General features: G+C 41.0%; 1 protein-coding gene across 3 annotated transcripts in view; it reads left to right on the top strand.

The window, feature by feature from the left end:
- The first annotated feature begins 14,062 nt into the window (after positions 1–14,062).
- The window catches only part of LOC147624873 (pachytene checkpoint-like protein), a 73,545-nt gene continuing 70,051 nt past the window's right edge, over positions 14,063–17,556 (top strand). The window contains exons 1-2 of one of the 3 annotated variants that reach the window (XM_086818877.1): positions 14,063–14,327; positions 14,492–14,555. In XM_086818877.1, the coding sequence (XP_086675003.1) occupies positions 14,111–14,327; positions 14,492–14,555 (281 nt within the window). In that variant the 5' untranslated portion in view covers positions 14,063–14,110. Of the gene's footprint in view, positions 14,328–14,491; positions 14,641–17,556 lie in introns of all 3 variants that reach the window. The other 2 variants (XM_086818878.1, XM_086818879.1) reach the window with 2 other exon arrangements.

Genomic DNA, 17,556 nt, shown 5'->3' with positions numbered 1-17,556 from the left:
TAAAAGGAGGCTTTTATGTTAAAGTTATTCGATTTTCTACAAAAAAACTTATAACTTTCTTATCATCATCAACCTAAATTTATAGTTGAACAAGTAAAGAATTCACCTTAAGCATGCATGTCTTTTGTGGCTTTCAAAAGGAGACTTCTTATGTTAAAGTTATCTAAACAAGTAAAGAATTCGCCATACATGTAATTGGTGCCTTTTAAAAGGACTTATTATTTCAAAGTTATTTCGTTTTCTATAGAAAACAATTGTGTTTTTAACATAAATTGTTTTCTTGAATTATATAACATTAATAATGCAAACAAAGAGGAAGCATTAGTAATGGTGAAATGGGAGCTAAAATTATTAGAAGCTAATAAAGTTGTGGGTTCTATAATTCCAAATAAATATTTTGGACCATGCTCTCTAAGTCAGTAAAGTTGTTGAAACTTTGAAGTCATCGATAAAGCTTATAAAGATCACTTAAATTAAAAAGCATGGAATAAATCAAAGGGTGAGAACCTTATAGTAGTGGCACATATTGAACTAGACTTTCATTATTCTTGGCTAGTTTAGCTTGTTTGTTTGTTGACTTTCAACCACACACCCCTACATGGCAATAATATTTTATTGACTTGTAAAGTTTCTTAAGAACACTCCTTAATAGTGAAGTGGCACCTACTCTACTACACATGTTTCTATTCTACCACCCCACATTTGTGCGTGTGTGTGTGTGTGTGTGTATACCTATATTTATGTACACACACACACACACACACACACACACACACACGCATATATATATATATACTCATATTTATATATAAGTATATATACACACACATGTGTGTGTGTGTACATAAATATAGGTATCTATTTATATATAACTTTATTTATATATAAGTACACACACACACACACATGTTTTGTGTGTGTATATACTTATATATAAATATAGGTATATATAAATAGATACCTATATTTATGCGCATGCCACACACACACACACATGTACATATACATATCTAAAATATTTATACATGTATATATGTATGTATATATATGTGTGTGTATATATCTATATGTATACATACATACACACAAATATGTATATATTGATATATGTGTGTGTGTGTGTGTGTGTGTGTGTGTGTGTGTGTGTGTATACATACATACACACATATATATCACATTGGCACATTCCCACCATATTGCATATAGCCTTGCCTCATCCAGGCTTTCCAGCTCTACTAATCGCTTAGACAGATCATGTCCATCAAGATTTGCTTCTTTTTTTGTTCGTAGTGTGGGGATAAACAAGTCAATAGGGGTGATAGCATCTAGGCCATAAATAAGGTAAAAAGGTGTTATGCCAATTGTAGTTTTAAAAAATGTATGATAAGCCTAAAGAGTAGCTAAAAGCTTTTGCTTTGAGTTTATGCGCAAGGCTTCAACTGTCTTCCTTATTGATACTTTCAAGTTATCCATTGGCTTATGGATAATAAGGTGTTGGCTTCTCACATCGAGGCCTTATCTTTTAACCTAGACCTAAATAAGGGGTGTTCACACCTAGAGGGTATTCACACCACAAAAGAAACTAGACTAGACTTCAAACTAACTCTGAAATATCCAACAAACCCCCCTTTCATAGTGATGGTGGAGTTGCATGCAATACCTTCGATAGTCTCGTAAGCAAAGACACACAAGATGTGTTTCCCACTTCAGACTCAAAGGCCAGTAAGCATGTCTTAGATGCTAGTGAGCGCGGCAAAAAAGGCTTAGAGGCTCAACAAGCATGGCTTAGAGGCTTAACAGGCATGGTCTTGGTGAAAGACTCAGAGGTTAGGTCTTGCCTTAGGTGAGAAAGACAGCCTATATCGACATACCATAACAACCCCCCTCGCCTAAAGCAGGGGAAAAAAGGGTATGATGGAGAGGAGCCTTTTATAGAAATAAGGTGTTACATAATCAAAAAGGATCCAATAAATAAATAACATACATTTTGGGGGACTACCCAGGTAGATAACCCTTGACTCAAACATGATGGGAACTAGAAGTAGAGGAAGAAACCCCCCTTGATGCTGGTGTAGCTCCTTTGTGTCTTTGTGTCTAAGATTCTGACACTTGATGGACAAGTGTGGGATGAGTACTTGCTACGAGAAGATACGTCGTGATGGTGCTTGCAGTACTAGTGAGATTGAAATCCTTTTTAGCACAGTGGTGGGGCCGGGGCAGAGGACCCAAGGAAAGAAAAGAGTTATTCCATGATACTTTATGCCAAAATGTTAATGATATGAGTACGTAATACCTTATGGAATATGCAAGGTTGTGCAGAGAGGACAATGGAATCGTCGAGCACAAAGGAGGAGTCGAGCTGATGTAGAAGGAAGACCATAAGAGGAGGCAAGATTTGGAAGAGGACTCGGGACATCCCTAAGGAGGCGACCTACTTGCAATTTAGAGAGGCCACAATCGTGACTGCAAGAAGAGGTGTAGGCTTTAATGATGGTAATGGTAACTATAGTTTCAAAAATGGAGATCTTTTGATGTAGAAGGAGCTGCTCGCCACCGAGAGAAGCCCAAAATGTAGATGGTGTTCAGCCTGATGATGGATAAGAGAAGGTGGCAATTGTAGAGAAACCAATGGAGATAAAATGATGATCAATGCAAAGAAGATACGCCAGCACTACACATTGACCACCTCGGAGACACTGGTATCAGCAAAAATGACAGAGCCACCTTAAATCTATGTGTGAGCAAGAGCGCCAATGAGGAGGGTAGCGGTCAGGTAGTCGTAGGAGAAGCCAAAGTGCAGAAGCCCTATCGAAAGAAGAGGGTATAGACCCTACCATCCAGCCCCACGAGGTACATTTTGGTGAGTAGAGATGTCATCTTTGTTGAGAACTCAATTCATCCCATGTTTTTATGTAAAAAATAGTAAATTGTATGCTCACATGACTATCTTCAATACAGTCCTACCTTTGTACAATGCTAGGCAACTATATGTGGATCAAATGAATGCTCAATAAAGGTGGTACAAATGAATGCTCAACAAGGTGCTACAAACCAGCCCATATCGGTTGAAAATCAGCTTAAATTTCAATCCAAGGGTCACCCTATTGATAAGGCAATTGTGGATGATGCAGTGGTGGTAGATGAGCAAAGGGCAGCCATATAGACATCCAAGAGTATGCCAAAATGCTGATGCAATGTTTACACCTTTACCTACTAGAGCAGGACACATGCAGGTTCTCATCATGCAGCTTATTCTTTTGTGGATCATCCTCCCAATATATATATAATGAAGAGAAACTTGTTTACCTAGCTAGGTTCTCATCACGTGTCTTACCCTTTTGCAGATCATGCTGTCATTACCAATATATTAATGAAGAGGAACTCATTTCCTTTGAGGAAGCAAAGGAAAATGATCATTGAATATACAGGCCATGTAAGATGAGTACAACTCAATCCTCGAAAATTACGCTTGATATTTGGTACATTTTTATTATAGTAAAAAGGCTAGTGGGTACGAAGTGGGTTTATAAGCTTAAGCATAAAGCTGGTGGTAGCATTGTGACTACTACAAGGCAAGGCTTGATGCAAAGGATTATGGAAAAGGGCATAGATTATGATGATACCTTTGCACACACACCTTATATGACTACAATCAAGTGTATTATTGCATTAGCAGTGCAGCATAGTTAGAATAATGTACATCGGTTGAATATATCAAGACTATCTTCTTGAATAGTTATTTACAGTGTGTAGGTTAAAAAAGGCTTTATATGACCTTAATTAGGCTCCCATGGTGTGGTATGATAAATGCACACTTAGTTATAAATGGTATCCGATAGCATAGGATAAAATGCATAATTGGTTATAAATGGTTATTACAATAGTCCACCAAAATTGAGAGTTCCCTCTATGTAGAGAGAGAAGTAAAGATTGTTTTTTGGTCGTAGTTTTATACGTTGATGGCATGCTGCTCAAATACCCTAATGAGGAGAATATTTCAATCTTCAAAGATGAATTATATGCATCATTTAAGATGACATATTTGGGCTCATTGCATTATTATTTGGTCATATAGTTTATGCTACTTGATGATGGTATTGTGATGTTGTAAGTTATAGTATATACAAAGACTGCTTACATGGTTTGGTCTTGAAGGCTATAAGCCTATTTGCTACACCACTAGAGACAGGTGCTAGGCTTAGTCTCCAGGGCACAAGTGAACCATTTGTTGCATCACTTTATTAGTAGGTTGTTGAATACCATAGTTATCTATGTAATACAAGGATAGACATTCAGTTTGAGATCTCTCTAGCTAAGAGGAAGAACAATTCTCAATGTAGATAGCATATTGCATGGTTAAAGGCAAAGATTTACCTCATGTTTTTTGGTTGAAGCAGTCATATGTGTAACTTATGTGCTAAACAAATGGCCCATCAAGGCCTTGAAGACATTTACCCCTTTATGAAGCTTGGAATGGCAGGAAGTCCTCTATGGCCCATTTGCATGTTTTTGGTAATCTTATTTATTCTCTTGTGCCCGAGCGCAACAATGCAATAAGCTAGATAATAAGGCGATAAAATGTATTTTTGTGGGATATAGCTTAAAAAGAAAAGGGTATAGACCCTATCATGTAGCCACAAGGCTAACTTTAGTAAGTAGAGATGTTGTATTTGTTGAGAACTTAGTTTATCCCATTCTTTTATGTTAAAAATAGAAAAATGTATGCTCAAAGGACATCTTTTTTCACTTCTACTTTTGTGTGATGCTAGGTAGCAACCATATGTAGAGCAAATGATTCCCTTTGCATAGCAAGACACATGTAGGTTCTCATTACGCATCTTATTCTTTTGTAAATCATGCTTGAATTGCTAGTGTATACAATGAAGAGGAACTTATTTCCTTTGAGAAAGCAAAGGAAAATGATCATTGGATGTAGACCATGCAGGATGAGTACGACTCAATCCTAAAAATAACACTTGGTATTTGGCTCCTTATGGTAAAAAGTTCATTAATACAAAGTGGGTTTATAAGCTTAACCATACAGGTGATAGTAATGTTGACCGCTATAAGGCAAGGCTTGTTTTCGAAGGTTTATACTCAAGCTAAAAGCATAGATTATGATGAGACCTTTGCACCCACATCTTGTGTGTCTACAAACACGTGTATTATTGCATTGGCAAGCGCATCATGGTTGGAATGTACATAAATTGGATATTTAGATTGCCCTCTTAAATGGTGATTTACATGAGGAGGTTTATGTATCTCAACGGCATGGTTTTGTTGAGAAGGAATAGTGGTCCAAAGTATGCAGTTTAAGAAACGCTTTATACAGCCTTAAGCAGGCTCCCAAAGCATGGTATGAGAGGATAAATGCATAGCTAATTGCAAATGGGTTGAATGTACATTAGTTGGATATCAAGATTGCCTTAAGCAGGCTCCCAAAGCATGTTATGAGAGGATAAATGCATAGATTTCAAATGGGTTGAATGTACATTAGTTGGATATCAAGATTGCCTTCTTGAATGGTGATTTACAACAATGACGAGGTTTCTATATCTCAGCCTCATGGTTTTGTTTGAGAAGGGACAGGATTCTAAAGTATGCAGGTTAAGAAAGGCTTTGTATGGCCTTAATTAGGCTTCTTTCATTGTAAAGATAGAGAAGTTTGATTGTTCAATCAAGTTTGTGAAGCTATGGGAAAGATTGATGATCCCACTAAGATCTTTTCATTTATACATTGCCATAAAGATAAACCAAACCACTGGTTTATAGACTTTGCCTTCAAGATTGATGATCCCACCAAAATCTGTTCATTTGGACTTTGTCTTAAAGATAAAGCAAACCACCAAGATCTGTTCATTTGGACTTTGCACTGAAGACAAAGAAAACCACTGGTTTATGGCACTCAGGCCACTTGAAAAGGCTAGCTATAAGGTGTTGAGTCATTATAGGATTCCCAGGAAATGGAGCCTCATTACACAATTCTACAATCTCAAGCAAGAGGAAGGACACATCATCAACACAAATCAACAAAATGACATTTTTATTAGTAAATATTATAATTTACTTCAAAGAAAATGCCAAAAATTGCTATAAGAAAAAATCAACAACAATTAACTAGAGATTACTCTGATACCGCTGTTAAAACCCTAAGATCTCTCTAGATAATTGTTATGCATATATCAGGCATAAACTCATCCACCCGACCACCCCCGAGCCCAAGGGATGCACACATGAATTATAAATGAAATACATCATACCTCTACCTTGATGTCCCATACCATCAAGAAGTATAACTCTAATCCAATAGCATGTAGCTATAGTGTGAAATGGTAAGTGAGTAGATATGACCCTCTACACAAGAGAGCATAACATAACCTAGCCTCCAAGCCCCCAAGCCTCCCTTGAGTGTACCCCATGTCCCTATTACATAGGAGGGCCCTCAAGTGACTCTTGACTCTCCATTTCCCATGTGTGACCCTTGGATGCCTGACCCTAACCTTAACCCTTAAGGTTAGTCCTAACCCTTGCTCCACTAGAGCTTGTTCCCATGCTCCCATGCTCACAAGCCTAATGTGGGTTAGCCTCCTAGTATATGCACACATAATGTGCATATAAAACAGAGACACTGTGAGACTACAATACTCAAACCGAGTATCTCATGCTCCCCCATGCCAAGGTAGCCATTAGCCACACTAACCAACATAAGCAATAATGCCTGCTTATACCAAAAGCCTTATTGAGAGGCACACTTGCCAAACAAGGAAACCTAGTAGGGTGGACTTCGGTACCATGACAAATGCTCCCCCATGCCAAGGTAGCCATTAGCCACCACTAACCAACATAATCTCTACTGCATGCTTACCAAAAGCCTTATCAAGAGGCACACTTGCCATATCCACCTCCGGTATTGTCATCTTGATAGGTTCGTCCAAGAAATACACTAGTACAACAATACTTGGTGACTCTACCTATAGAAATAGAAACCCAAGAATAGGATAGCTATGAGTCTTATGAATAGCAAGACCCTTATGAGACCCCAAAATGGCTCTGGCCGTAGACTATGCATGCCTCCTTATTCAATTCCATGGTGCAAATAAGAGTGAGATGCCTCAAAAAATATAGTACATATGGACCATATATGGACCATCGATGCAATTCTTTTGCTGCAACCCACACCTTAATGCACACTCTCCCTATAAGAATCATGCGGTCCAATACTCTAGGTCCGCCAAATCTCATGCGAATCTCAGTGTCATTCCTTATGGATGCACATGCTACAAGTGCATATATTCGACCATACTTATAAGGATTGTCCCAATAGAGTAACAAATCACCACAATGATAGAAAAATTAACAACCACTTTCACAAGCCTTAACTTGTTGAGTGTATAAGGAAGCAATCCCCCTTAATGCCATCACAAGGCTCTGAGACATAAGACGAGAGAAGTAACCAATGGAACATCCTATAGCTACTAATAAGTAGAGCCCAAGCTTCAACTTCAAAGTAAGCAACTAAAGAGCATGAGGTGCAAGCCCCAAAGGCTACAATAGCCCCCAAAAAGGCTTATGAACTAGAATCAGAGGTCCAAAAGAAGAAGAGCTTGAAGAGCATGCAAAAATGTAATTAACAATGTTATGAATAGCTTAGATAAGAGCTTTGAAGCTACATCCCTTGTTGCAAAAATAGTGAGCAATCTCCCACTTAAACCTGCTCTTCCTAAAGAAAAGAAGCCCGTTGATCGTGCAAACCTTCTAAAGAAACTTAAGTACTTCCTCAACCACCTATTGGAGAAGAAGCATATGAAACACGCCCAAGAGCTTGTGAAGAAGGTGATGCAGACTCAAATAAAGCCTATTCTCTGAAGCAAATGCTTAAGTATGAATCACTAACCCACATGAGAATATTCTTGAACCTACTCTTGAAATAATAAGGGAGCCACATAGAGAAAACCAAAGGCATTAACCAAACCTATAACCATTCTCAACTAGTGGCTACAAAAAGAGTTAGTTCCAAAGCCTCTACCTTTGGAACTAGAATTTATCTAGATCATGCATTGCTAGATGCAATGAAGGAGGACTTAGTGGAAGCAAAAGTTGGCCTTCCATGGGTCATCATAGTCACCATCACATTTTCTCCAAGGTGATTGGCAATGACTTTATTTCATCCCTTTTCGAGGTGATTGGTGATGACTTCATTTTATCCCTTTCCAAGGTGATAAAAAATGGCTTCATTTCATCCCCTTTCTGAGGTGATTGGCCAATAGCTTCATTGCATTGTCTTCAGAGGCACTGCCTCCTAGGGAAGATATTCAGTGTACATCCCTTACATGTTGGCACCTCCGAGTGAGTGTGAACTAAGCGAGTATGAATATCACCTGTAGCATAACAAGCCTCACAACCTTCTTACCTTCAAAAGTCTCGGTCGTTTTGATAAGCTCCCATTTTACAAGGAAATTATCAACTTTCGAAGAGATCTTGGATAGTGGTGTTGGTGACAACATAATTAACAAGGATTATTGGAAGGCTTGGGGAAGCCCACCACTCGTAGAGGCACAAAGCCTTGCGGTGGTCAAGCTCATCAACAATGAACACAACTAAAGCATTGAGCATCCTACAAGATGCAAAGATTGCGACCTTCAAACTAAGCTTCCAACCACCACTCATTCTTGGTGATAGGTTTTCAAAGAAGAGAGTCATACACCATGATCCTCGAAAGGCCTTACATGAGAGAAGAAAGGCTAGTTCATGGTTAAGAGAACAATCACATTTGTATTGGCAAAGGTAAATAGTATAAAAATAGGAAAGACTCATTCCATGGGATGGGGCATTCTTTCCAATGACGGGACGTGTCATTCTTTCCAATGAGTCTAGCACCTAGCTATATGGACTGCTTTGGTCAACATGTGTAAATGTTGCAACAAGTTGTTGGGGATAGTGAGGTGAGAACCATGACTATGAGCCTCTTCTAGAGCTTGATGCCTCTGAGGATTGGATCCATATCTTGGAAAACCATGGACACTCTTTCACATAGAAGCTTGAAACAAGGTATACAAACCGAGTGCAAACCCATGAATCACTTTCCACCCCTAGTTCAAAGCCATTGTTTTCTCCCAAAATAGATGTTATGCTAAGTAAGTCATCTAAAAAATAACTCCTTTATGGAAGGAGAAACCTCTACATTGTCCATAGTTTCCCAACCAAGGAGGAGAAAACCACATGGGAGCCTAGGAAGTATCTTCTCCCTATGGAGAGGGATCTTCATTAGGTTCATTATATTAAGGCCAGGGATTCACGTGAGACCTACTCTAAACACTCGTTGAACTAAACAAGATCACTCTTCAGGAAAAGACACAATGGCCAAAATAAGGGTGATGAGGAGCCCATGAGCTCTAAGCAAGCCCCCGAGAAGCCAAACACAACGCTAATGCAAGGCCAACAAAGTCAAGGCTAAGGTACAAAAGGAAGCCAAATTTTTTCAAAGAGCTTTGCTAAGCCTCAAGAGAAAGATATAAGGTAAGTGCTATATTACTTTGAGTCCTACAACAACATGGGAACAGAATGATACACGACAAGAAAGCTCAAAGAAGCTAAGGCAAAGAAACTCATGCCTCACATGGCATCCCCGTAGAGGTCAAAGAAGTAAATCTCACTGGCCCTGGTAAAGAACCTAAGCCAATATTTATTGCCAAAGACCTCACCCAAGGAGGAGAATTGGTAGCATTTCTCAAGGAATATCAATATATTTTTGCTTGGAAATACACTAACATGAAGGGAATTCGAAGGCGTTTACACTTGGAAATACACTAATATTTTCATGTAGAAATAGAGTGACATGAAGGGAATTCCTTTGGAAATGGTGAAACACACCATCCTCTCCATGAAGGTGCAAAACCATCCAAACAAAGAGCCTGCTACATAAATCCCAAGTATGGACAAATGGTCAAAGAAGAGTTGCACAAGCTCATCAATGTAAGATTTGTATATGAGATTGAACTCACCAAGTGATTGTTCCCAAGAACAACAAAAAGCTTAGAGTGTGTGTTAACCACAAAAGGTTAATGTTATCATAGTATGTGATCACTACCATCTTGTGCCCTACATGGACCACATGTTGGAAAGAGTCACCAAAGCACATGCTTACAACTTCTTTTGGATGCCTTCTTAGCTTACACAAGATAACTACCTATGCTTACCACGTCATGCCATTTGGCTTGACCAAACAACACTCTCGCCACCTTCGAATGCTTGATGTGTAAAGGGTTGATGCTTATTGTGTCATATGTCATTCGGCTTGGCCTCGCCACCTACCAACACTTAATGTGTATAGCATTCAAAGATATTCTTTGAAAGTTCCTAGAGATATTCATTGATGACCTATGTGTGCACTCAAAGTGGAAGGAGCATATTTCTCATCTTAGGCTTGCTTTTTAGTAATGCAAACTCTATCACATCTCATTGAACCCACTCGTGATCTTCTAATTGCCACCACCCATTAAGACATGTTTTATAGAAACCTTTTTTTTTGTAATTATTTCATACCATGCCATTATTATGGGTATTTTTAAAGACCTTATAACTTATGTACAAATCACATATTTTCCATTTTTTCCTTGTTATTTATCATACATGTCACTATGTTCCCCCTTACATCTATGTATATATATGTACATTAAGTATTTTCATTTCTATTGTTGGGTGGTTTTATCTAGAGTAATAAGTTCCAACCTATTAAGGGAAAATATTTGCACCCTTGACAAACCAAGTGCACGCCAATAGGACTTACAAAATGAAGTCAAGAGTGGGTGGGAGACATAGCTTAGTTATTGATATGCCTTATTATGTAGTGAGTGAATAAGTTAGAGCCAAAACACTGGCTTACAAAGATTCTGGACATCTTGGTCAAATCTCTTCCTTCTTCTCTTACCCACAATCACACTCCCCACTTTGAAATGTTTTCACCCCACACCTATTTAATATGACCTTTGAAAACTTTAGCTCAAATGAAAAATTGTAATATCTTCCTCCACCACCTTGGACCTAGCAACAACTAAGACTTGGTCCAATTACAACCTCTTCATCAAACCACTTTAATGCCACTTATATCTTTGCTAAGGGATTCCTCTTCCAGCTATAAAAAGGGGGCATCTATCACCATCAAGGGGGACACATCTCTCTTCTTTCCTCCTTAGCCCTCAAGCTTATTTTAACCTCCTCCTTCCCAACACCCATGCCATCATAAACTCCTTAGTCTTCTCCCCATGCTCACTCCCTCACCCCAGCTCTCATCAACACATGTGCTAGTGCTTTGGGGGTGTTTTCTCCACCATGTGGTTCTTTGCAATGCCATTAGAGGTGTGTATAACTCATCCGTGTTTGATTAGTGTATAGCCCACAAATTTTGCTCTCCATGTACTTTGTCTCCAACCACTAATAATAGTTTCGAGCATTGGTTTCCATTGGTGAGTTGATTTTGGTGTGTGTTTATGAAGTGGATGCCTTTGTTTTGTTCTTCCATTGTGATTCTTTTAAGATCAAGGATTCTCTAGTGTTTGTCTTTGCGAGCGTGGTTCTCTTGGGAGGTGATAGAGGCCACCTTTTAATAAGAAAATCCCCCTCATAAATTGGTGCCCCCACTGAGGATCAAACTCCAGACCTTTAGTTTACATTTACTCTATCAATTAGATTCGTCTTAGCAAGATGAACCCACCCTAATTTGCTAAGTAGGCCAAATCATCCTTATCAACCTATTCCGGCCCTATCGATTCACGTGGTTCTACGCCACAAAGCCAATTTCCAACAATGCCTTGCATTTCTCTTTGGAGCAGAGCGGTTGGCATAAATCAATGCATCACCTAAGCCTTTCATTTTTCCCCTTCTCAATTATGAGCTTACATTTGATGTATTTATGTTAATTTTGATGTCCTAAAAGCTGTTTTTCACATCTTGTTTCTTATCCTTCTTTATCTTTCCAAAACCTACACCAATGGCTACCCCCTTCCCAACTTTCCATGAAAAACCCAATGAAGATGCACTAGATTTCCTAGATGATTTGGAGATGGCCCATGTCAATTTTGGGAGAGACACTGAGGAAATTAAGGTTAGGGCTTTCCTCCCTTGTTCTAAAGGAGGAAGCTAGAACCTGGTATGGCACCCTTCCGCATGCTACCAAGGATGGATGGGAGATCTAGCACTAGGATCCCCATGAAAAAGCATGTTAGCTAGCCCTATCAATTTAATAAAATCCAATCCTCACAAAGATGTTGTCCCGATTTCGGATGCTTGGGTTAAGAGTCATAAGATATCCAGGGTGTATGTAGATGGAGGGGTCAAAATGTGTGTAGCATCAGAGAGGAATGTGCACATGTTAGGTATAGAGGTCAATTCTCCATCCATATTCAAGGTAACTTTGGCTAACAACTATAGCATAAAGTGTTTGGGCATCATTAAGGACATAAGAGTCATTGTTTGTGTAGTGGAGGCATAAGTTGACATGCATGTGATTTCTAACAAAGCGGAGGACTACCTGATTATACTAGGAAGGCCTTGGATCATAGCCATGAATGCAGATTAAAGGTGGGAAACATGAATGTTGGTGCTAAATCCATATGGATCTAAGGGTTCTTTTAGCAAGGAAATCACCTATGACACGTGCAAGGGTAAAGACGTCGATCGAAAGAGAGAGAGAGAGAGAGAGAGAGAGAGAGAGAGAGAGAGAGAGAGAGAGAGAGAGAGAGAGAGAGAGAGAGAAGCCAGCAACTACCTAAACCAGCCATTGCTTGCAGATAATCTATTATGTTAATCTTGTATCAATGTATCTAATTAGTCGGGACTGAATTCGTTTCCTCTTGTATTAACCTATCTATTAGCCGTGAGTCATTTAAAACATGCAAAACATTTAGCACAGTAAGCAATCATTCAGAACATGCAAAACGTTTAGCATAGTAAATAGTCGTTCAGAACATGCAGCACGTTTAGCAGAGTAAGCAATCGTTCAAAACATGCAAAACGTTTAGCACAGTAAACATTTAGTAGAGTAAGCAACCATTTAGCACAGTAAGTAGTCGTTTAGAACATGCAAAACATTTAGTAGAGTAAGCAAACATTTAGCACAGTAAGTAGTCGTTTAGAACATGCAAAACATTTAGTAGAGTAAGCAACCGTTCAGAACATGCAAAACGTTTAGCACAGTAAGCATTTTGAACATGAAATCATTTTGATAAGCAACCAAGAGGGAAAGAACAAGAAGAATACTTGGCGATGTAGTACTTCGAAGTGCAGGAGAAACAAAGACGCATGCATGGTACCAATTTATGGATCGTGTGCATGGAGCAATTCTATCCACAGGGTGCGGAGTGCCATTGATGCAAGCGTTCTGATGATGGTGCAGCAGGAACGATGGAGTACGGTGCTAGGGCCCGCCAAAAAGCACCGGATGGAGTCACTACACATGAGCAAAGAGGGGCATGTGCGAACCATAAGAGCAGAGGAGGAGAGCTTTATGGAATCGGGACTTCTACATAATATCATCAACATTAAGTATGCATGCCACATGGGTGCGTGACTCCCCTTCTGGAGTGCCATTGATGCAAGCGTTTTGATGATGGTGCAACAGGAACGATGGAGTCCGGTGCTAGGGCCCGCCAAAAAGCATCGGGGGGATGGAGTCGCCACATAGGAGCAAAGAGGGGCATGTGTGAAAAGCCCAGGGCCATGTGCGAATTGTAAGAGTAGAGGAGGAGAGCTTTATGGAATCGAGTCTTCTACATAATATTCGTCAACATTAAGTCTGCATGCCACGTGGGCGCGTGACTCCTCTTCTGGAGTGCCATTGATTCAAGCGTTCCGATGACGGTGCAGCAGGAACGGTGGAGTCCGGTGCTAGGGCCCGCCAAAAAGCATCCGACGGAGTCATCGCACAGGAGCAAAGAGAGCCATGTGCGAATCGTAAGGAGAGCTTTATGGAATTGAGACTGCATGCCACGTGGGCGCGTGACTCCTCTTCTGGTGGAAGGTATAAGAAAAGGCGGGAAGCCGTGAGAACAGCCGTTTTTTGAACACACAACGGAGCAGCAGCCTCCATCAGGCTAGGTTATATTTAGTAATAGGAATGGCGAGCGCCATGGAGCTGGATGTCCGAAAGAGTCGAGCAGAGGAATCGTCGGTCACGTCGCGAGCAGAGGATCCGTCGATTACGCCATCGCCGCCGCTGCCGCTTCCTCCTCCGCACAATGACCACCATCACCATCACCACCACCACCACGATGAGTCTGCATCTCGTCGCCTCCTGCCTCCTGCAGATCCCACGGAGAAGGTTGCCATTTCAGGTACCTGCCAAAACTTATTTGCTTCACCGGACTTGTCCCTTAATCATAATTAATGCTTGTCAAGCAAGCTAGTAGTAGACGGGTGAAGCAGTTTTGAAGGCGTTTGTCACAGCCAGGCCATTCCTGTGTGCGTTATGTTTAGCCGTTGGTTTTCTGTCGGACAGTGGAGGTGTGCTTAAAACCGACCAGCGCGGTGCGTCATGAAGATGTTCGTTTGGCGGTGGAAAGGTAAAAGAAGGTTTTACAAGATCCGGCTTTATGATAAAGAGGAAGTGCTGACAGCTTCCAAGCTTTCTTCGTGATGGAAAAGAGGGTATTTGCACCAGAAATTCTGATGAGATTATATTTATGTGAGAGTTTAGGCACTTCAAAGTGTTGTGTACTTGGTTTGTGCAGCTTAATAGGCTGACTATTTCTGCCATGCTGTCTTCAAGTTTCATACATGCTATGAGCAGACGTGAATAGCTTCTGATCTTATACGGTGACCTTAGCCGCTGCCTGAAATTGGGTGGTTGTGTTGATGGCAATGCCGAAGCTTCCTTAGAATCCTTATAGAAATCATTTCATGTGAAACTGCTGATTCCTTACGACCAACAACACACACTTAACCTTTACTCCAAGATAAAAGAGTGTCCAGAATCCAATTTTGGAGTTATGATGCTCGACTTATATGAATGTGCATGCCTTTTGTCATGTGTTTGTAGATGAACCCCTTACCAGTTTTTAAGTGCAGATTATCCAGTGGAAACTAAACACAAACACAAAAGTTATTGAACTACCTTTTTTCTTTGTTACAAGGCAAGATTAGAATTATAATCTGCGAGTTTGGCAATCATGCATTCCTGTTCATGAAGAGGGACAGCAATGCAAGACGTATATCATTCCTTTTCTGCACACATGATAAAATAGCAACCAATGTGCAATTTGCCTTTACGAATATCAATAAAGGAAGTTTTTGCAAACCATAACCCCCTCTTCTCCTGTCTTTACAACCTTTTAACATCATGCTCCTGGCATTTTAGCTTGCGATTTCTCACTGGAAACAGTTCATTTTTATACCTGTATTCCAGAATTCTGATGAGTCCGAGGTTGGAACTTGAGGCTACCATTTTTTGATAGGGGCTGGGGTCTTATCTTGCCATTTTTCAAAACAGAGATGGACTCCACGGATTCCAAGAGATTGACTACATTACATCCATTTTTACAGCTTTTCGCCTTGCTAGTCTGTTGTTGAGGTAATGTTAGATGGTCATGATAATTCCCTACTCCAGAGTACAGCACTATGATGTTGCTAGTCTTCCTAGTAGGTGAATGAGTGCACATAGCAGAAGCAAACAAGCAGTAGAGAGTGCAGGAGAGAGAGAGAGAGATATGAAGCAACTATGCTGAATATACTGAAGTGATATAGTCCCAAGCAAGAGACATGAAGAGTCTCATAAGTGAGGGAGCAAAAAGAAAGACTAGACTATATGAAAAGTGGGAGGCCAGCCCACCTATTTATAGGTAAGAGGGGCTGGTTGACTGGGCATGAGAACCTGGCCGACTGGGAAAAAGGTACCTGACATGGGAAGAATCCTAGAAAAATGTACAAAAATAGGGTGGCCAGCCCACAACCAAGGGCCATGAAAAGGGACCAAAAGGGGACACCAAATATGAGCAGAAACTGGGGATGAATGTGCTAACACCCCCTCTTTGCACCAGATGTTGAACATACTTCGAGAAGTCGAAGATGAGGAGCCAAGGAAGCGTGAGAAACCGGCTTGGTGAACAAATCTGTTGTGTTCTCCGTTGAAGGACAATACTCCAAACGCAAATCTCCAGCAAGAATTCGTTCACAAACATACTGATATTGTATCTCAACGTGTTTCGTACGAGCATGAGACACAGGGTTCTTGGTGATAGCGATGCAACTTTGATTGTCACACCAAAGAAGAGTGGATCCGGTAGGAGGACAGCCAAGCTCCCTCGATAATCTCCGCAACCCCACATGCAGCATAACAAACCGCATGATACTCCACCTTTGTAGAGGAAAGCGCCACAGTAGGCTGCTTTTTATTGGATGCCCATATGTTGCTACTCGACTGTGCTTGGAGGGCTAATTCTCCCGATCTCATTGATGATCAAGCCATCAAGAAGGCGACCTTTGTTCCGACCTTATATAAGCAAGCAGCCCTTTGGATTTCTCAGTATGAGTATGCCCATTTCCCCACCTATGATGCTATTTGGTATGCTTTCCTTTGCAGATTGTGGGAGGACAATACCTTGGTTCACGTGCTGAATAAGCTGAGTCGTCCAGAGCAGGACGATGTCAGTGTGGAGGATTATGTCATGAGGTTCCAAAAGCTATTACATCACTTAGATGCTTAGAATCGGCCAGTGGACGAGGTATTGAATTCTTGCTCCATGAAATGGCTCCAAACCCAAGTGAAAAAACACAACCGGTGGTCGAACGTCGCGTATCTGGATCTCTAGCCCAATTTGAATCAGATCATCCAAGAAGAGTGCATCCTTTGTCATGTGTGCACAGGGGGTATCTATCGTGTGCTATACGCATGCAAGACTAGTTTCGAGGCTTGGGGAAGCTTGGAACTAGGCAGGCTGATTGACGAGCTGAGTTAGGGATATACTGACGGGCGGGCACCCAAGTATGGACGGGCGGGCGGCCAAGTGTGGACGCCCGATGTGACCGGCCAAGAGCCTATAAAAGGGTGGCCAAGGTTAGTTATTGAATATAGAGAGTCTCGCGAGTTTGTGAGAGCTCTATGGTCTTGGAGCCTGGATCTAGTGCAGACGTGCACCTGCTTTATGCAGCCGAGGCCGGCAGCAATCTCGAGGCCCGCGAGGGCAGCTTCGTAGCGGTATGGGACGTCATGAGGAGGAGATTGGTCGGTACGTCATCCTAGTAGCTCAGCTCGTGGCTCGGTGGGGACAGCCAAGACTGTGGGCTTGCCCACGGCTGTCATGGTTGGGAGGTGAGTCAGGCCTGCACCCCCTTTGTTGTTTGTTGTTCGTTTGTTTGTAGGATTCGAGTTTCAAACCAAGATCGATCACGAGGGGATCCGTGGGGATTTGACATCCTTGGCCATAGAAGATGCCAAAGTCCAGAGTGCCACACAAGTACCGAAGAACTCTGAGAGCACACCGCCAATGCTGCTTAACGGGGTTTGGATGAGAAAGAAGTCAATAAGCTGACTGCGAAACATGTCCAATCGGGAGCAAACCAAACAAC

This window comes from Cibotium barometz, chromosome 24, assembly GCF_041138505.1.
Source record: "Cibotium barometz isolate CiBa-2024 chromosome 24, ASM4113850v1, whole genome shotgun sequence".
In the NCBI taxonomy this organism is placed as follows: domain Eukaryota; kingdom Viridiplantae; phylum Streptophyta; class Polypodiopsida; order Cyatheales; family Cibotiaceae; genus Cibotium; species Cibotium barometz.
Note: the sequence above shows the minus strand (reverse complement) of the source record. Positions and strands in the feature narration are given on the sequence as shown.